The sequence below is a fragment of the Gadus macrocephalus genome, chromosome 11 (assembly GCF_031168955.1).
Source record: "Gadus macrocephalus chromosome 11, ASM3116895v1".
In the NCBI taxonomy this organism is placed as follows: domain Eukaryota; kingdom Metazoa; phylum Chordata; class Actinopteri; order Gadiformes; family Gadidae; genus Gadus; species Gadus macrocephalus.
This window is the reverse complement of record NC_082392.1, coordinates 15079277-15100537: the sequence shown is the minus strand read 5'-3', so window position 1 is coordinate 15100537 and position 21261 is coordinate 15079277. Positions and strand designations below refer to the sequence as shown.

The window sequence follows — 21261 nt, the reverse complement described above, 5'->3', positions numbered from 1 at the left end:
CCACTTTGTCCCTGGCAGGGTCGGTAGTGCTCAAATGACGTCGGAAAGTAACCGCTAAGAAAAAACACGAAGAAGTGTGTTAATCCACGTGACCTCACAACATCAACACATGGCCACTCTTTCATAGAATGCATTTCTCATAGAAAAATATACTTTTTATGAATACGCTCACACTTTCTCAACATCACAATGAAGGTTAAAGTGCTGTCCAGAAACCCGGACGACTATGTCCGCGAAACTAAATATGATATCCAGCGTGGTAAGTCCTCTATACATTCACCACAAGCGTGTTCGGCTAGCTTGCTGTTTAGCTTGGTCCGTTCAGTTAACTGCAGGCATACAATTTTTCCAAATAGTTTAGTTGCGAAATAGTTGTAAATGCTACTAATCGATTCAAAACTGACCGTATGGTTTGGACCTCGAAGAGGTTCCCATCTCGGACTCTTATCGCTATTCATTCTACGGAGTTTCCAATTTATGTATACGTTAACAATGTTGCACCTCTACGGTGTTAGAGCAACTTTATGTCAAGAAGTCTGAAGTGATTGAACGCTTCAGCCTTATTGGCAGAACGTTGCTTGAGGATGACCTAAGCTGAAAGTAGAGGTGCAATCTTTTATCGCTATTCCCATTTACTCAGTTAAAATTTACTTACTTACTCAGTTTTTCATGAATAGGGAGGGATCTATTGAGGAATTATGACCCATTTTCTTATTATCTAAATAGTCAGTACAACACCTTTTTATAAACATTCGGTGACATTGTGATTATTAATACTTTGTTTTCCTTTTTAGTCCCAAGAAATTATGATCCAACCCTCAATCCATTCGAAGTGCCAAGGGAGTACACCAGGGCTATGAATGCCACTAAGCTAGAGCGAGTACTTGCCAAGCCTTTTCTTGCTTCTCTGGATGGACATAGAGATGCTGTCAACTGCATGGCCAAGCACTCCACTAGCCTTTCCACTCTGCTGTCTGGCGCATGTGACGGAGAGGTAAACACACACACAATTACCATTTGTTTTATAATTACATAATGTATTGATTTTTACGAAAAGGAATTTACCCCTTTTTATTATGTATGTGAAGATCCATCCCTGCATTTACTTGATATCTTTGGAGGCAAACTTTCAATTTGAATTCCTAAGGTGAAAGTGTGGAATCTGACGAAGCACAATTGTGTCCGCACAATCCAAGCACATGAGGGCTTTGTTCGCGGGATGGTGGTCCGCTTCTGTGGCACTTCTTTCTACTCGGTAAATGTTTATTATTGATAAATGATTTACTATTTTAGCATACAAGACAAAGACATGACCATCATTCTGACTTATGGTTTCTTGTGATAGATTGGTGATGACAAAACGATCAAACAGTGGAATATGGAAGCGCCGGGCTACGGAGTGGAAGAGGAACCAATCAATACTATCCTTGGCAAGGTATGGTTGGATTTATTTTGCATCTTATGAAGAAAGGGAAGACTGTGTAAATATGGTTGTTGTCAGGACATATTCACATAGATTGCTGATCTGCACTGATTCACTTGAAACTATCCAACAAAAATATAATGAAGCTGTTTGGGATGCGGCATTGTCTGCTCGTTTCAGTTTAAAATAATTGGCTTGGCTCTGAAACCCTTTTACTATTAATTGGCATGCTGACTAAACTGTTGCAAATTCCATTGCCTCCAAACAAAACTATGTTGTGTTTTTGATCCAAAGTTGTGACAACTGAAATTGTGTCTCCTGTAGCCTTTATTGTCTTGTCACATGGTTTGAAACTGGAATGGATGATAAACCATGGAGTGCTCATTTATGTGCTGTTCTCTCTACAGACGGTTTTCACCGGTCTCGACCATCATCAGAAGAACGGCACATTTGCCACCTGTGGCCAAACCGTTGACATCTGGGATGAGCAGAGGAGCACTCCCATCCGCTCCTTCAGCTGGGGTGTGGAAAGCTTCAGCTCTGTGCGCTTCAATCCAGTAGAGGTGAGCGGCCTTCCCTCCCATATATAAATACCTGAATATTCATGGCTCAATTACTGGTACAGAATGCAATTGAATGCCAGAAATGTACATAAAAATTGAAGACCTCCACATTCTTATGGAACTTCCTGAAGTTGTTTAGTCAAGGAAATATGATTGTTTTTTTCTTCCAGACGGAGCTTCTTGCTAGCTGTGCTTCAGACAGAAGTATAGTCCTTTACGACATGCGGGAGTCGATGCCACTTAAAAAAGTAAGTAAGGACCAATCGCAAACAAACCTTGTCTAAAATATTTAGTGGTTTTAGGTTCTTTCCATACCTTAGCATTTGAAAGTTTTTCAGAATAGCAAAGAAATTAAGGCATTTTCTTGGCACTCTCAGAGTACCCTGGGTTGCCAGATATGCAAAAAATTGGCATACAAACAGTGTGTCAGCCATGGAAGCAATTAAACGAACTGGAGATTGTAAAAGATTCTACCGTACTCTAAAAAGCCTGGTTCTCTGAGCCCTGTTAAAACACGAATACAATTGTGACAGTCCTTGTGGGCTTCGAGTCTTGGTAAGGGGGTGGTGGGCAGTGACAACTCTCTCCGATATTGTGAATTTGTACTGCATTAACCAGTTTAAACGCTCTGTCAATGTTGCATATTGTACCTTTAACCTTGGATGTCTATTTATCCTCTCAGGTTATCATGACGATGAGAAGCAATACATTATCCTGGAACCCCATGGAAGCGTTTTATTTCACATGTGCAAATGAGGATTATAAGTGAGTGAATGTATTGGGTTAGGTTTTCATATAATACTTTTATAAATGCGTATCCATATTAAATGTGTGTGATCCTCACCCATTGGGTGATTCTCAACCCACGGGTATTAACACGCTGACTCTGGTGTTTTCCTCTAGTCTGTACACGTACGACATGAGGTACCTGGAGAAGCCGGTCACGGTGCACATGGACCACGTCTCTGCGGTGCTTGACGTGGACTACTCCCCCACCGGCCGGGAGTTTGTCTCGGCCAGCTTCGACAAGAGCATCCGCATCTTCCCCAAGGAAAACAGAAACAGCAGGTCAGGCTCCATCCTCACCCATATCACAACTGCTGGTCTTTTTTAATCTAATACGACAGTCAAAAGCCATCTCGACACGAAATAATGATTTTAGTTCCAGTCCTCTTTTTCATTAATAATTCTCGCCTTGGTTACGGACGACATTGCTGAATAGTGTGTCTGAATTCTGTCGCTCCAGGGAGGTGTACCACACCAAGCGCATGCAGCACGTGGTCTGTGTCAAGTGGTCGGCCGACAACAAGTATGTGATGAGCGGCTCAGACGAAATGAACATCCGCTTGTGGAAGGCTAATGCAGCCGAGAAGCTCGGAGTGGTGAGTCCCGACCTTTTTACGTTCTCACGTCAACTAATGGTTCCGCCACACATTTACATGACGCACCTGAACTAGAGTGCTCAGTCTTTACACTGGGTGTCAGACGCACTTGTGGAATTACCCCTCTCCTGGAGGATGCCTCCAATTGTGAATAGTGACTTCAAATGATCTGATATCAAATGAATCAATGCGAGAACCAAGTCACAATGTAAAGTAATGGTGAAATATGCGATGTTAATGTTTATTAATGTTGCAGTAGCTATGTTAATGTTTTATCTATATCTACTACGTGAATTACTATATATTCCTCCTCCAAACACCTACGGCCTCTGGAATCAGTCTTCCCCCGCCATACGATTGACCCACGACAGCTGTGTTTTAAGTGTAGCTTGCCGTTCCCTCTTAATTGTATGTATTTGATGGCTTTAAAGCAACCTCACATAAGCAATGTCTGTGTTGAGGCGGGCAAAATGAACATTCAGCTATCCATCCAGTCAGCTAATCGGCTAGCTATAAATGGAATGCGAAATATGAATTTGACACCAAAGCTGACTACTAAAAACGGTCATTGTGTGGACTTGAGTAAAGTACTTGATGTACATTTTATGTGCTGTGCGCATCACTTCAAAGGCACTGCTATTAGGGTTGATATCATCGCTGATGCCGGTCCTAGTTAGCTCCTAACAGCCATGGCTCTGTGCCTATCTCAGCAGGGGAAGTGTTGGCAATTGTGGCCGGAATACGGCAGTGCCGCAGCCAAGGTTTCCGATTGTTGCTGACTTAGGTCAGAATCACTCTCAATAAGTACAGTGTACCAGTTGGCACAGCATTCCCACTGACAGATCGGAGTCCAAAACGTAAAAAAAAAAAAAAAAGTGGCAGTTGTTTCACAAATATGTAATGGTCAATTGTGAGATTATAACTTGCCTCCAACAATGCTTGGCTGACTTTATGATTTTAGCTTGGACGCCGTTGTTGGCGGTAACATGGTCGGCAAAAGTCTTGGCGCCTGATGCTTCGTTCTGTGTGGTCATCTTCGTACGACTTCTGGGTCAATATGTCTGGACCTGCTCCTGATAGTGCTGGACAATTATGTCCTCTTTTGTTGCATGTCCGATAGCAATTGTTGCATTCATAGTCAGATTCACTCTTCTTTATCCCCTTGATGCAGTTTACAGAGTAGAAAATTGGCCCACATTTGGCACTTGTTTTACTGTCACTTTAAGGGGGGAATTTATTTGCAAGCGTTGCACTTAAATAAATCAGAACAGCCCTGCTACTATCAGCAGTTTAAATCGGCCAATCACTTAAAGCGGGGCACTCAGAACATAATGAAGCATTAAGAATCTAGTTGTACAGAAAAGATTTTTAATTCGGAAGAAATGCTGAATCTAGGCTGTCTCTCTGATCCATGGAAAGAGACATCACTTTAATATTTCCTTGAAGGGCTGAGCTTTTCATATTTAATGGACAGCTTCTCATATAATAAAGTCCCCCCCTGCCTGGAATAAATGTAACAAAGCAAAAGATGATGAGGTTCATTTTGAGGGAACTTTATATACAAATGTTGCATGTGAATTTGTGTCACAGCTTTCCATCTACATCTACTGCTTTCCATCTACATGCTACATACAGAGAAATAGTAAAAGTACATAAACAATGCTTAGCAGACTCCAGCAGGTCTAAGTTGATCACTAACTAATGGCCGTCGTCAAAGAAATTTAATCTGAGGGGCATCAAGAAAATCATTGATTTTAATTACAATGAAAGCCTTGAATGAGTTCTCAAAAGCCACTGCGCTACCAAAAAGACGGCCAGGAGTTGAAAGCTACGTTTTTTTTTCTTCTTTATGGGCAGGGAGGGCCTCTGTTGAGCTGGCGTCTCCGGTTTATAAGCTGTCATTGATTTAGATGTGAATGCGTAGGGGTTGTCAAGCGGAACTTGCTTTACTGCCTCCCGTACGGGCCAACACTTTAAAGTGGAAAGAGCTGTACCTAAATCCAAAACAATCACAACATCCGATACCGGCCCGCCTGCATCTATGTTTACCGTTGCTCAACATTGCCCAAATCTTTCTCTCACAGGCGCTTTATTTCTGTTATTCCCCCTTTCTTCATAGCTCTCCCACAGAGAGAAGCTAGCAGCAAACTATAACCAGAAGTTGAAGGAGAAGTTCCAGTACCATCCCAAGGTGAAGCGTATCGCACGCCATCGCCACCTGCCCAAGCACATCTTCACAGAGGCTAAGGAGCACACCGTGATGAGAGTGGCTCGCCGCAGGAAGTACGTCAAGTGTTCAATTGATTGATTGACCCGCAACTGAAATTATATGATCTTACTTGTTTTAAATTCTGTGTTCAGCCTTATCCTGAGCGTCTTATTAAGACAGTCCCAAGCCCTCCATCTTAGTAGCTCTGATCACGCTGGACTGGAGGCCAGAATAGGGCTTCTATTCAAGTTGTAGTGTCAGGACGTGTTCCCTAATAAGCATCCCTTCTTTAGAGGTAGAGCGTCACCATTAAGTATTAATTGCTCTCCTCAAGGTTGTAACAGGCGTGTTGGTTTGGATCTTGATGTCAGGATAATGTCAATAGTTTATAGAGGCTGTCGTCCTAGGTTTAATTCAGGGCAGAGTTTTTTCACCATTTATTTTATAGACGTTAAAATGCATATGTTTTGTTAGCGGGTGTTAATTGCAGCTTTGATTCGCCAGTGGTTAAGGTCAGCCTCAAGCAATCTGAGCCACTGGTACACATGCAAAAGGGGGAGGTGTTGTTTGTCAAACGCTGACATCACTGGTCAGTGATTCAGTTAATGGAGCAGGTTTTTATGTTGTTTCCAGGACCGATTGTATTGTTGATCCCCAGGCATAGCCCACTTGACTGCATCACGCTGTGCCCCATGCTCCAGATGGAAACTAGCCACCGCACATGTCCTCTCTGACGTGGTCTTCCTAGGCACTACATACTCATTCAATGCTTCCGTGGTGAATTGATTCTGCGCCGGCTCTGCACTGCGGAGAGTGTTATCGTATTTGCTTAGTTATTGATACGATTGAGCCGCGCCACACATGTTTGGACTGAGTCAACTTTGTACTGCTTTCATGTATATTTTAGGCGAGGGGACATTAGTCAATGACGTGTGAACCCCCGGTCAACAATCTCTTCCGGTCTCACCCATCCCACCCCCTTACGTCGTCTGTCTCGCTGCTCCCTCCCCCCCCTCCCCCTCAGTTCGCCCCAGTCACCAGTGAACGTGCGAAGCTCGATGTAACCATGGTTCTCAATCTGTTTTCTAGGGAACGCAACGTGCGCAAACACAGCAAGCCAGGAGCCGTGCCCCTGTTGTCGGAGCGGGAGAAGCATGTTGTGGCCGTGGTGAAATAAGAGAAGAGGCGGCGACCTGGTGGAATCCAGCGGGAGGCGGAAAAACCTCAACATGTCCCACAGTCTCCCAGTGCAGTGACACTGAGACGATGCTGTCACTCAGAGGGATATATATAGATTTAATATTGTATATTAACAGGCTGCCTGTGACTTTTTGGCTTGTTTCAGTACTAGAGTGAGTCATTGGATTTATTTTATTCGATGATTTGTGTCATTGGTTTTGTGTCAAAAATAAAACCCTGATTACTTTTATTCAGGGGATTTTCCCTCTATTGTATACATTCTTTTTTTTTCAAATGTTGGAAGGTCACCATATCTTTATGTATTGCTACCGAAACTCGACAGCAAAAAAATGATGAAAGACACATTTTGGGAAATGTTTTATTAATTAAAAATTGACTTTTTGAACTCTGCATTCTTTGTTATTTGACAGGTGCTAGTTATTTGTTGAACTAATAATGATCACGAATTACCATAGTAGGTTATAATTACGCAAGGCTTCACTGTCCGATCGCGTCATTTTATTATGCCATCGAAGCGTAAGTGAGGTTTTTCTTCTTTGGAATGGGATCAAACTAAAGTTTGTAGGGGGTTAATATTAAAAGCTAAGGGGCTAAAGGGCTTGCTGTGAAAAATATTTATTGATTGTATTTTAAGGGATGTAGCCTACTCAAGTTGGAACCTATACGCGTCCCTTGTTCAGATAAATACGATTGCTTTTGATAACTGATGCTTTTGATGTAAATACATCTCACTGAAGAGTTTGACGTGAACCAATCGAGTCACCTAGTGGTTCATACTCATATGTTTGCTCTTTCACTCACATTACGTGATGAAATATGAATGAGGCTTACTGGTAGTAGTGATGCTCCAGCTGCGAATCATTCCAGTCCGCGTTTTGCAGCCGCTGTCAATGAACCCTCTCCCGTCCGCTCAGCTTTGTTCTACGTGTTCAAGTCGCTCCGCCTACTCTGCCTATCTGGATTTTTTTTCATTGCATCCATTTTTGTGCATTTGAGAAATCTCCAAGAATAACCGACCCGGAGGAAAGAGAGAAACGATAGTAAGACGGGGGAAGGATCACAAACAAAAAAGCACGGACCGGGCACCATTGTTCCAGCATGAGACTAAACCCTTCCTAGAGGATGGCAACGATGGGTTAGACAGGATTTATCATGATTGCAAAATAAAAGGCAAGAGCTTTCTTTTTTTCTCGTAGCCTCGCTAATTTCTCTACACTTCACAGTCTCTCCTGGATGGATGTAACCATGTTTGGACTACCATGATGCTTTAGATATAGACAATGTTGCGTGGAATATTTTAACGCGCTGTCCACAATCCTCACATTTCTGCCTGGAACTATGGGAAGCATCTTCCCATAGATTGACGAGGAGGCTGTACACACTGCCTGCATGGGGAGATCAGAAATCACCTCGTTTGATGTATCACTTCACTTGTAATGATGCAGACTGCTTCCACATTTTAATTGGCCTTTTGATGCACATGTGCAGGTTGCAATGTATGCACTATGTGAGGATTATTGCTAGTTCTGTTGGGGTTAACGTACAGCCTTGTGTCATTCATTTCACCAAGTAGTTGTGAGCAATCTCAATTCTCAGGAAGCCACACACAGGCACACATTGCTCCACCAAATCCCTTCTACTTTTCTTTTGGACAGCTTGACATTAGAATTTGATTCATAGGTTGTCTTGCTATTTATATTGGTATTTCTTTTTTTATTTCATTTAGCAATTGTGTGTAAAGATGTCTGCTCCACACGGGCCCCGGGGCGGCCCTACTGCTGCTGCTGCTGCTGCTCTGGCTGTGGCTGCTTCAGCGGACAGCGCTATGGCGGAGATGCCGGACCTCAGCCACCTCACCGAGGAGGAAAGGAAGATCATCATGGGTGTCATGGACCGACAGAAAAAGGAGGACGCGAAGGAACAGACGATGCTCAAGTAAGGCACAGCGAGTCATCCAGTACATTTTGACGTGGCTGTGGGGTAGGGTTGGGGGTTGGGGGGGTGATGAAAGCGCTGACAACGCTGTCGGTGCTTGAGTAAACCCCTTATTGGCGAGCCGATAGATGGGTTACCAAATCCAAAATTACAGCCACACCAGTTCACGTTTTTTCATTTTCTAATCTGGAAGATTGGGTGTTTGTGATCGAGCTGCCTTCTGACACCACGAGGAGCTGATTCTCCCATTGAGCAACATTAATATCACAGTATTCCATCTTGACAGAACGGTGGCATATATCATGTTGGCACTGAATGCGCTGTCTGCATGCTTCCCCGCTTTGGAAGCTTCTTCTCTCTTTAATTTACTGCAGGGCATCTTTTAATGCGCCTGCGACAGCGGGGGGATTGGGGTGGGGGGGTATATATTGTGCAACCACAAGCGAGCTTTGTTACTTTGTGGAGCTAAACGGGTTGGGTAGGTCTATAACAACCATGCATCGGCGCCATTTTCGAGTAAAGCGTGTCTAATGTTTAACCTTTTCACATTAACGTCACGGGTGGGGGTTGGATGTGGGGTGGGGAGGGGGGGATTACACAATGTGGCCACTATGAAGCATCATCGTCTAAGCCGCGCTGCTGTTGTTAGTGAGCGTGTAGTGTGGACGAGATACAAGATACGAGATCTAACGTTAACCCGTAGTAGATCCATCCAAGGTTTGCCATCGAAAAAGGAAGCGTTTCCCCAGCCTCGTTTGTACAGATGTCGCTCAGAGCGGTTCAGCACCACGGCGCTGTCCGCTGGCTTTTAAGGTGGAACGGACGAGTTTCTCCAAAGCCCGACCCGGCTCGCCAAAATGATCAGTTTTTCAGCATAGCCCTTATTTTCACTTTAGATAGCCCTATTCTGTTCCGATTACCGTAATGAAGGCAGTTTATGGTTATTATATAGGCCTATGTATATTTATATGTATATATAAATATACTTATATATTTATATGCATCTCCAGTCAAATACACTCTTATGTAACACGTTTGTTTTACTGAGTTTCCTGGAACTGGTAGCTATTTATAATGTTTTCCTGGTATTTCTGTCAGCAGGTAGATAGATGTTTGTTTAGTTTCCCTTTGAAAATAATAAGGAAAATAGTTCACATTCTGAGTTTATTACTAATAATAGATGGACCTTTTCACTAGCCTATACTATATATAGTGCTAGACTATGAAGTGTAAAAACTCCACAAAGTGTATCCGGTAGCGAGGGAGGGGATGAGACAATGATGAAACCCATTCAGGATAATGCCGGGAAGCTTTCATTTAGCCACACCTGTCAGGCCTACTATCCACATGGTGTGCGGTCAGTGACCTATCGTGAGCAAACCGGTCTCACCCAGATTGCTGTTGAGATCGCATTAGATCCATTGCTTTTCATCTCCAGGTAAATATTAGCTCAACGACCACATTCCTAATGGAAAGTAGAAGTTGTGTAATCCCCGCACCTCGCACTCGCATGCCAAACATGACTCATGCACAGGCCCCATCCAACACATGACTCCTTCAGCTGTTTGTGTGTGTGTGTGTGTGTGTGTGCGTGTGCGTGTGGTGTGTGCACGTACACGTGCATGTACGCACGTGTGTGCGTTTGTGCGTGTGTGTGTGTGTGTGTGTTCGCAAGCTGTGTGATTCATTCTAAGCCTGTTCCAGCCCCCATCCCCTTTTCTCTTTTCTGTCTGCTTCACCCATAGCTGAGCATGTTTTTTTTCTTCCTTCTCCTCTTTCGCCTTCTCTGAGGTGAATGGATTGTCAGTTGTACTCATGCTGCCCGTGACAGTGACGGCCCAGCCTTGCCAGGCTTGACTTAGCATGCAGTGGGCAGGAGGGGCGGGTACCTTGGTACCAGGGTAACACGCTAAATTGCCGGCTGGCATCGGCTCACTCTAGCCGACCGACTGTACCAACTGTAACTCTGCGCTGCTCACTCCAGCCTCCTTACAGCGGGGAAGCGTGGAAGACGGCAGGAGGTCAAAGGGTCCTTTGTGTCGAATGCTCATATCCTAATTTGCATGAGTATTGTGTTTCCAGCACCTTGGCCCCTGCCTGCCTTTAGTTACCGGAGGTCTGGTGTCTCCAGAAGGGCACGCAGGAGACAATAGCAGTGGTAGCCAATCAGCCGGTCTCGAAGGATGTGAAGAGAGAAAAACGATTTTATCTTTCAAAGGCAGGGAAAAAGAAAAAAAAACTCACGGCTCAGTGCTGCCGTGAACGCTCTGCACAGACGTCACCAAAGAGTTTTTCTCACGAAAGCTCCCATTGTCTTGTCGAACGCCAACGAAATCGCTCCCAGTTATTTTTTTCCCTTCCCAGTATTTAGAAGATGAGTCATCCTGACTCACCACCACCACCAATGCAGTTAAACCTCCCATTTCCTTCTTTACCTACCAGTTAGACGAAGCACACACCACATCCTGTCATATACGCAGCGTCTCGTTCCCAGATACAACTGCGCTGGCTTAACGTCGTCATCTCTTTGTTGGTCTCAAAACAGCCACCACATGCCCCCTGTTTCCTATTTATCCACTGTCTGATCCACGGCCTGAATGGTATTTCTGGGGGAAATTATTATTATTAATTATTTGGTAGAGATGGGGGAGAATATTAGAGGGAGTAGCATCCAGCTGCAGAGTTTTGTGTCAAAGTGTTTGTGAATCTCCTCAATCCAGCTAGGAGCCCAACTGTCTGATTAAAACATGCGTACATGTGTGCATGCGTGCACGTGTGTGTGGTGTGTGTCCACCTGCGTTCAGCAGTCCATAGGAATCTTCTAATGGCCCATTAGGTGGGACACCTGCAGTCTTCACAATTAACCCCATATCCCCACTGAGGAGTGATCTCATAACCTTAAGCTGATGCCATTAAAGCGCTCTGCTGTACTTTTAATATGTGTAGAGTGTATAGTACACACACACACACACACATGCAAAGGCGTGACTCTAATTAGGCAGCGCTCCAGCTGCATTTCAGACGTCAAAGGAACTGCACGAGAGCAGTCATTCAGCTTAGCTCTCCATGCACCAGTGAGCCCTGAGCAGTACAGTAGTGACGGATGAGGGACCCTCACCCAGGCCTCTCTCTCTGGCTCTCTCTCACTGTATCTCTTTGTATCTCTCTCTCTCTCTCTCTCGCTCTCTCTTCTCTTTCTCTCTCCTGCTCTCTCTCTCTCGCTGTGTATCTCTTTTTCTCTCTCTCTCTCTCTCTCTCTCTCTCTCTCTCTCTCTCTCTCTCTCTCTCTCTCTTTCTCTCAATCTCTGTCATCTCTCTCTCTCTCTCTCTCTCTCTCTCTCTCTCTCTCTCTCTCTCTCTCTCTCTCTCTCTCTCTCTCTCTCTCTGTGCATCTCTCTCTCTCTTCTCCTCCCTTTGTCATCCAGCTGCCTGTAAAGGGGGTGAATCAGTGAGCCCCTCTTTTAGGGTCTTTGAAGAATAAAGTCAGTGTACCCTTAGTGATTTATTTTGCGAAATCCCACAAAACCTCTCCGGCTCCGCCCCTCCCCGCATCGTGCCCCAAACCCACGCCCTACTTCCAGGTTGTGGAAGTCCTTCCGTTCTTCTATCCTTTTTCCCTCCCTTCCTCATAGTTTCCTCTACAGCCCATATCTATCTTGGTTGTTAAACCGGCTGCCGATTGTGTTTGGGGTCCCGGTCCCGATGGCAGAGAGCAGGGGTGCTCCGTCTCTTGACAGCCCAGGTTACACCGTCTGCTCTGGACCCAGGGACGCCCTGCGCTCTCCTTTCCCCTGCTTGTTTCTCTGAGGTGTCCGCCTGCGAGGTCACACCTGTCCTCGGCCTAAATGGCAGGGGACGCTCGGTCAGGGAGAACCCCCTGTCTGCCGACAGGACTCTTGTTAGAAGTGGCAGGGATGCATGCCCATATGGATTTGGATTTGAAGAGTTACTAAGTCACTCGTGACTTAGTACTGCTGTCTCTATTGTCTCTAATGTCTTGGGGAAGTTTGTGCCGGTAGGTTAAGCATGAAAGTAACACGAGTGGTTGAAAGTGGGTCTTTCAATCTATATCTCTATCTGTTATGTTGCATTCCATGACTGTGTTTTATTTTGTTATAATTCATCTTTTGCGCTGTAACTCCTGGATTGTGTGGTTGCAAATGGGAAAATGTTTTGTGTTTTTGCGTGTGTGTGTGTGTGTGTGTGTGTGTGTGTGTGTATGTGTGTGTGTGTGTGTGTGTGTGTGTGTGTGTGTGTGTGTGTGTGTGTATTGGAAAACCACTACCTGCCTACCCGTTTGCAATCCAACGCCATAGTATCTTTCTGTGTGCGTGCGTTGCATGTTGCGTGTGTGTGTGTGTGGGGGGGGGGGGGGGTTTGAATGGGTCTACAAGTAGCTGTTCTATCAACTATGGATTACATATACAGTCCAGCAACACTCCCCTCCACTCCATCAAGCCCCCGGTCATCTCCCTGTCAGAGGAGCTGGAGAAGGCAGCAGCAGCAGGGCCAGGGGCGGACAGAGACACAGAGCAGCCCTCTTGGGTCCCCGGGGGGCCAGAGGACCCTTCTGCTCCACAGAGAGTAGGAGGGCAAGTGATTGACAGAGAGGAGAGAAAGAGAGAGAGAGAGAGAGAGAGAGAGAGAGAGAGAGAGAGAGAGAGAGAGAGAGAGGCAGTGGTGGTAGAAAGTGGAAAGAGGGATGGAGACAAACACAATCACAGGTGCCAGCGTGCTTTTGTAGCATTTGATAAAGGCGTGTACGAGCTGCAGGTGCACTTGCAACCGGGAGCATGTGTGTGTGCAGAGCATACACATGGGTCCATTTGGACACACACACACACACACACACACACACACACACACACACACACACACACACACACACACACACACACACACACACACACACACACACACACACACACACACACACACACACAGCAACCATGTTACAGAATTCAAAGCTTTTTTGTTCATTTTGCTACATTCCACACACACAGAAGAGGGCAGGATATCTATGGATGTGAAATGAGGCGAGCCAATGTTCAGAAGCTTCCCACTGGACCGCACGAGAACGCACACACACACAGACACACACACACACACACACACACACGCACCCATCCACACAGACGCACACACACACACACACACACACACACACACACACACACACACACACACACACACACACACACACACACACACACACACACACACACACACACACGCACACACACTGCTTCCCATACCATGCAAACTGCAGATTCTGTCATAAGGCTTCCAGTGACTCCCTTCCCCCATCACTTGGCCCAGGGGGAAGGCAGGAAGAGGAAGTGGGAGAGAGAGAGAGAAAGAGGGAGAGAAAGAGAGTGATAGAAATTGAGGCAAATAGAGAGGGAGAGGCTATATGTCTTGCCTCTATAAAGCAAAATATTGCATGGTGCCAAAATGAATTCATCAATGTACAAATACAAATAGAAATCTGTCAGCTTTATCTGTCCGCTAATCTGTCTAACAATCTGTATATCGTCTACCTGTAACCTGTACATCTATCTGTCTATCTGTCTCTGTCTCTCTCTCGCTCTCTCTTTCTCGCGCTCTCTCTCTCTCCCTCTCTCACTCCCTCTCCATCTCTCTCTCTCTCGCTCTCACTCTCTCTCTCGCTCTCTCTCTCGCTCTCTCTCTCTCTCTCTCTCTCACTCTCTCTCTCTCTCTCTCTCTCTCTCTCTCTCTCTCTCTCTCTCTCTCTCTCTCTCTCTCTCTCTCTCTCTCTCTCTCTCTCGATCTTTTTATATCTATCTGTTTTCTTGCAATTAGACCTTTTCATTTTACCGCTGTGACTGCTGAGCAGTTCAATATTATCCTGATTATTAAGCTGGATTTGAACGGATTATATCACATCATTAATCAGTAGTACTATTGTTTCGTGGACGTTTATCCTAGAAGTTAGGCTGCCTTGGAGCAACGAACATAGGTCTGAGGGCAGTGAATGTAAGGGAAAGAGCCAAACAATGGAGAAGGTCAACATACACAACAGAGACCACAGGGTAGAACACTGAGGGCACAACGCATGGGAAGAGGAAGGAAGTAATAAAAAGAAGAGGGGATAGGATGCAAGGTATAGGATGTGAGTACTGCAGAGGACGAGAGGGAAGAGGAACACGGGCGAGAAGATGAGAGACCCTGACGTCTGAGATGCTATCAGCTCTCCTGGCTGTCACTGCTGATATGACAGCACAGCACACCGTCCCAATGACAGAGGAATCAGCCTGCCATCTCCTGTAGCTAACTGTTGTCCTGCTCGCCACAGCACAGCACGGCGCTTCAAAGTCCAAACGGCGTCCATTGTCCCCCGTTTTTGTTCCAATTCGCATTGGCATTAGTCAGCACAGGTGCCATTCTCTGTGTGCCTTCTTATCCGCTGCAGAGCGTTTGAAGGGGATTTTCCTGTTCGCCGGCTTCGTGTGTGTGATTTATAAATGCCCTTGTTGATAGATGATTTGTAAAAGAAAAAAGAAAAACTTTAATTAAGAAGTGGTTTATTGTAACTACATAAGGGATCTTGCTCGCTGTGCTATAAAAGGCCGTACGGTTTTTATATAGGTCTCCCCGCTCCCCCTTCGTCGACAGACTAATTGATTGTGCAGGAGTTTCCCGTACAATTCCCCAAGGAGCCCAAAAACAAATGTGCAGTTGAAAAAGTTAAATCTCTTCAAGGTACTAAAAGCATCAGTACATTTGGGGTCAAACTATTGGCTTGGCCGTTTGTTTTCATGTTGACGTTGTGGGCGGATTACGCTATTCACAGCTATCCACCGCTATTCACAATCCTACATCATTGGGCATCCTCTGGCTCCGCTCAACAGATGCTGACTAAAGATGGAGATTCATCACCATATGCATGCACAGGTGTGATCATGGCCTGTGTGTAGTGGGTGCATTTGAGTACAGACCTTACTGTACAGATTATAGATCCAGTACGAACAGCAGACATTCGGGACGGAGGAGGACACACCGATGGTATCACTACGGCTGCCTAATTAGCATCCTGACCTCTCTGTCTAACTACAGTGTAGAACACATCCGAGCTCAACGCAGTCCAACAAGGGATAAGGGGGGAAGGGAACATGAACAAGTATCAGGTGACGTAAAGATGAGGCAATGCATTATGTATATGGAGGACAATGGAGAGGAGGTATGGGAACAACAAGTCAGTCAAAGCGAAAGCCAGGGTGACTGAGAATGACAAGGGCTAGAAGGCGGGAAGGAGGGATCGCGGGGATAGCGGGGGAGGGCCCTGGATTGTAGTTCATCATTTTTATGACCCACCCTATCACCTCAACCCTGTGCCCCCCATCACCCCTGAGTAAAGTCAATGTGGGGAGGGTGTGTGTGTGGAAGATTTATGACATGTGAGCCATCTGAGGAGGTGGCCGCCTGCGCTTCAAGGGGAACATGCTGGTTCTCCTTATATACGCTGTATACGCTAACGTTGAAGTTAGCATGTATAGCGCCCATGTTAGCATAATGAAAAGCACAAGCAGGGAGGTACACTCAGTGTAGGATGAGGAGGGTGGGGTCCCAATGGAACCATTGTGCAAGGCTTTGGATATGATCATTAAAGCTTGCTTTTTTTTACTGTCGCTCAAACTGCTTCCTGGTTTGGAGGTGACGTTGATATGTGTCATTGTTGACTATCATCGTTTCAGTCAGAGGTTTTATGGGATTTTGCTAAATAAATCATTCAAGAAACACTGACTTTATCCTTCATGACCCTTAAAGAGTGCGGTGCGAAGTCGTTACACACTCTTCAGCGTTAAATCCACCCTGTGCTCCAAACTCTGTGATCTATGGTCATGGGCTGAGGTTCATAGTGTGTATTGTTGTTTGCACCCATGAGGGAATAAAAGTTTGGTAAATAATAAATACGATGAAGAGAGAAAATGTCAAGGAGAGAAACATCATCCTAATGTCAGAGTATTGTGAAAATAAATGTTTTGGAATACTATAATATAGCCCTGACATTTATTACCGTCACCAATTTGAGTCCCATACAAATCTTTTGACTCTAAACACTGGTACTACTACAAGTTAAGAAGGAAGCTTTGGAATAATTTGAGTCAAATGCACCACAGCCCACCTTCAGATTATTGTACTCCTCACTCTGTTTAAGTAGCTAAATGTAATACCGTTTTTTTTTTTACTTTGTTTACCTTGCAATTGCAATTACAGGGTATCCATTACACAGGTATCTCTTTGTCTATCTGTGCTGCTCGTGTACAATTCTGCAGTGTGAAGCAGGTGGCCTGTCCAGTGACTCAACCGCACGTGTGCCTCAAACACACTCCCTTTTACTTTCTGTCGTTGTGGCTCATTCTGCTCTGATTTTTTCTATAGAGGTAGCAATTCTAGGGAAAATGATGACATAGGACTGTGCCTTGTTACCGGGAAATACAGATAGTATAGAACACTCTAGAATTAGTTTGTGGCACGCATTACAGATTCTCTTAGAATTACATTTATTAATAACGATATGGACTTTAACGTTGTTAGCTAATGTTGGCAGAAATGTAGCTTATACTTAACTTTTTTTCGAAGGCGTCCTCACTACTTTCATCGGCTTGTTGTTTGACTTTACAATAATTTCTTCAATGTCGACTCACACAATAGAATAGAATAGAATAAAACAAATCTTGAGAATCTTAACACTTCTTAGCACATTAGCAACAGCCTCGATTCATGCTCAGGAAGCCCTCATGTTAAACGCTATTAGTTTTAGGGCCTGTGTGTTGAGCCTGTACCCATAGAGCCGACATAGTTCAGGGTCACTCCCAGTGCTCTAGGTAGATTACAATGGCAGCCCACGGACATCAATGGAGAAGAGATGGAGCGCTCGTTGTCATTATGATGTCACTAATGCAGCAATGGCCTCTTATATAAGCATACTGTACAGAGGAAGACGCGCTGTGTAGACACACTTCAGTGGAAGCTCCCGTTGTAACGCACACACACACACACATGCATGGTAGACACTGTATAGGCCACTAAGCACGATGCCACAGGCAGAAGGTGCCTTGTAAGTAGTCCAAGAGCAGTATATATGTGTTTAGCATGTAGAGCCACCATGCATATATGGCGGCTTGGATGATCTACTGCGGCATGCTTGTTGTTTTATGTGCGCAATACGATGACAACCCAACAGACCCGCTTGACGCTGTCCCACAGTGAAAACAATGGCTTCAGAGAGCCAGGGAGAGAGATATAGTAAATGGAAGTGTTAAAGAGAGAGATAGGGAGGGGACTGGAGAGAGAGAAAGCTAGTAATAGAGTCAGAGCAGAGAGAGAGAAAGAGAGAGGGCGAGAGAGTGGATAGACTTTGTGATCCCAGGCTCAAGCTCATGACTGAAGTCCAATGGACGCTCTCCTGCTAATCCCTCAATGTTGCTCGTCTCGCTGAGATACCACCATCGCCATGGCGATATTCGAGTTGGCCAGAATGCGATGCGTGTTTACTTTGTGTGTGTTTCTATCGGTGTGGGTGTGTTGTCGTGAGTTGTCTTTCTGTGCAACGCCATTCATTTCCTCAATCATCTGTCATTGTTTGTCTTTTGGGGCGCAGTTCAGCGGGACGGTGTGACATCAGCGACCTTCATAGCCCAGGTTACTACAGACTTATAAATACTCCCCCCCCCCCCGGACCCCCAAATGGATGGCTATTGGGATGGCCCGGCAGGCTCTGCAAATCTGTGGGAATCCTCTGCTTGCTTCTAAAATCGACTGTAGCCATAGTCAAAACAGATCTGTTCCGAGAAGGGGACAGATGTTGAGGGACAGAGTTCAAGTTAATTTCACTCGTACAGTATTGTGCTTCCATCTGTTTGTCTAGTCAAACATGTCCACGGCAATGTCACATTTCTCCCCTTGAATTTTGGTTGGGAAAGCTGTTCCTGTCTAGTGTGACAGCACCGCTTCGCAGGCGGTTTCAACCAGCTGGGCCTTTGTGGGTGTGTGTGTATAAGTGTGCGTGTGTGCTTGTGTGTGTGTGTGTGTGTGTGTGTGTGTTTGTGTGTGTGTGTGTGTGTGTGTGTGTGTACCATCATAGGTTATTCATCAGTGATATTTTAGTGAGGTGGGTGTGTGCCAAGTGCAGTTCGGTGATATCAAATAGCCTACTGCTCGTGGCTGCATGTGTACACACACTGTATGTTTTCAATTTAGCAAAGGGGCCGAATCGTGACACGCCGGAGCCGTGAACTGAGATAGGAAGCCACGAGGAGCAGCCCAGCCCCTCAGAAGGCAGGGTATCCATTACCTCTCTATTGTTAGACATAGCCAGGCTATTATTATAACCTGGAGTGAGACAGGGACGGCTGACTGCCGTTTTAGCACTGCCCACTTACCGACTCACTGAAAGGGACCACAACAAGAACCGTCATGGGTACAGGGGCGGGGCGGGGGGCGGGACTAGCCAGGTTGAGATCGAGTAGAAGGCGGGGCACAGGGCAGTAAGAGTGACAGCATATCATTGTCACGGGTCAGGGGTCGTAGGCGAAGGAACAGTGGGATGAGGCTGATGTGGATGAGATGATCTGCGTGGGGCTTGGTTGAAGCTGTTGCTAGATAGAGGTTGTTTTCTGGAGCTCGGGGAAGAGGAAGTAGAAGCGGTAATGGAGCATATGGAATTGGGCAGACAAGGGGTCATTAGCTTTGGTGTGCGATGGAGTGGGCGTCTTTAGTTTGTTTTTGTTTTGGAGACAGTCTAGAGAAGGGCACCATTGGAGCTGGTCTACTGTGTGAACATGAGGGGACATCGGGCAATGTCAGCTGCCAAGAAATCGCTGATGACCGCAAAAATGAAATGTATCTGTGTCAGGTTGAATAAAGTGAGACGGACGAAACGCTACAAAGTGTGCGCGTCCTGGTGCCCGACAGGCTCTCATATGCTAATATGAAAGCGTTTACTAAAACCCACATAGTAATGTGCAAAGAAATGTAGACACGGCAATGGTAAATAATGATGAATAGCAGTTCCCCAGACCCTGATCTTAAACCTATATGTGCACTATCAACGCTATCTTCATTAATTAATGCTGGAAGAGACCAGAGCGGATGGGTAAAACAGTGCTTAGCGGAATGGTTCTGACACTTTTCCTGGGTGTGCGCCGGTGAACGTAGTACCGCTGGGCTCTGAGCTGAGTTGCTGCTGCCTGAGAACCTCCCAGGATGGAAGACACCCAGTAGCTCAATTCTCGCTTGAATCCTGGCAGGTAATCTGAGGAAACAGATGGATTTTTAGTTATATTTGGCAGAAGATTAGCCAACCCCCCCCCCCCCTCTTCCACCTCCTTCTCCCCCTTCCTTTACATTGCTCAGTGAAAATCTGCTGGTGCCAACTCCTGTTTGACTATCTGAATATTAATCCCCGATCAGGAGGGTGGTCTGCCTCCGCCTGTGCCGTTCCGATTGCCCTGTTCTGATGAGTGTGCTCCCCAGCCCGGCCTCAATGCTATCGCCGCTCTGTAAGGACCACATGCCCGTCCCCTTCACCTGAGCTCCAGCTCCCAGCCCTCCCCTCTCTTCTCCACCCTCCACCCCGTCCTGCTGTGTCGCTATCGAATGGTGTCCTCTACTTGGTTAGGGTTGGGCTGATTTAGAGAGAGAGAGAAAACTAAAAAGAGGGAGGGAGGGAGAGAGAGAGAGAGAGAGAGAGAGAGAGAGAGAGGGAGAGAGGGGTGGAGGGGGGTTGAGAGAGAAAGAGAGAGGGAGAGAGACAGGAGGGAGGGAGGGAGGGAGGGAGGGAGGGAGAGAGGGAGATGGGAGAGAGAGGGAGAGAGATATGGGGGGAGAGAGAAAGAGAAAGAGAGGGAGGCAGAGGAGAGAGAGAGAGAGAGAGAGAGAGAGAGAGAGAGAGAGAGAGAGAGAGAGAGAGAGAGAGAGAGAGAGAGAGAGAGAGAGAGAGAGAGAGAGAGAGAGAGAGAGAGAGAGAGAGAGAGAGTATGTTTGTCAGGCCAGGTCTGTTTATGTCAGCCTTGCGGGACCTCTTGAGTAGCAGCCAAGAGGTCTATATTAGTGATGTTCCCTCCACTTTTCTACTGTGTCTTTACAAACTGTTCTGCATGCGTGGTGACCTCCCATCCCAGCTTTATTGTCAGAGGTGGCGTCAGGTCAGACCGTTCATCTCAGAAGTGACTTCAACTGCACATTAGAGTCATCCCCTTGGCGGTGCAGACAGGCTCGGGGTTCTGTTAATGATGTATGTGCTTGGTATTTACCCACTGAGCCAGATTATTCCCTTATGATCCAATTATCAGTCGGTCTCTTGTAGATTCCTGGGGCCTGGAGGGTCATAGCTTAGCTGTGAGATCCAGCAACCAGGCCAAGCCAACACCCAAACGTCTGGCTATCTGTGTTCAGGGCTGTCAGCAGCGCCAAGAGCAGGGACATATCTCACTCCTCAATCATTGAGGTAATCGCTCGCATCTTCAGGGTAGACTACAACTACCGGTATCCAGATTCCCCAACACTGGCTCAAGGATGCCTTTA

The 21261-nt window shown here is 45.9% G+C and overlaps 2 protein-coding genes across 2 annotated transcripts in view; both read left to right on the top strand.

Moving 5' to 3' along the window:
• Nucleotides 1–57: 57 nt before the first annotated feature.
• dcaf13 (ddb1 and cul4 associated factor 13) lies at nucleotides 58–7162 on the top strand. Its single transcript, XM_060064799.1, has 11 exons — nucleotides 58–259; nucleotides 795–994; nucleotides 1148–1255; nucleotides 1346–1435; nucleotides 1831–1986; nucleotides 2157–2234; nucleotides 2669–2751; nucleotides 2890–3054; nucleotides 3233–3368; nucleotides 5488–5651; nucleotides 6667–7162. Exons 1-11 carry the CDS (start codon nucleotides 190–192, stop codon nucleotides 6752–6754), a joined length of 1338 nt encoding a protein of 445 aa, XP_059920782.1. The 5' UTR covers nucleotides 58–189; the 3' UTR covers nucleotides 6755–7162.
• Nucleotides 7163–7513: 351 nt separating this feature from the next.
• Nucleotides 7514–21261, top strand: part of rims2a (regulating synaptic membrane exocytosis 2a) — an 87050-nt gene continuing 73302 nt past the window's right edge. Inside the window, 2 exon segments of the mRNA XM_060064873.1 lie at nucleotides 7514–7947; nucleotides 8504–8712. Of these exon segments, the coding sequence (XP_059920856.1) occupies nucleotides 8519–8712 (194 nt within the window). The 5' untranslated portion in view covers nucleotides 7514–7947; nucleotides 8504–8518.

Coding starts and splice junctions, on each gene's coding strand:
- dcaf13 (XM_060064799.1), top strand. CDS start 190: ATGAAGGTTAAAGTGCTGTCCAGAAACCCGGACGACTATGTCCGCGAA. Junction 995..1,147: donor CTGGCGCATGTGACGGAGAG/GTAAACACACAC, acceptor TGAATTCCTAAG/GTGAAAGTGTGGAATCTGAC. Junction 1,256..1,345: donor GTGGCACTTCTTTCTACTCG/GTAAATGTTTAT, acceptor TTCTTGTGATAG/ATTGGTGATGACAAAACGAT.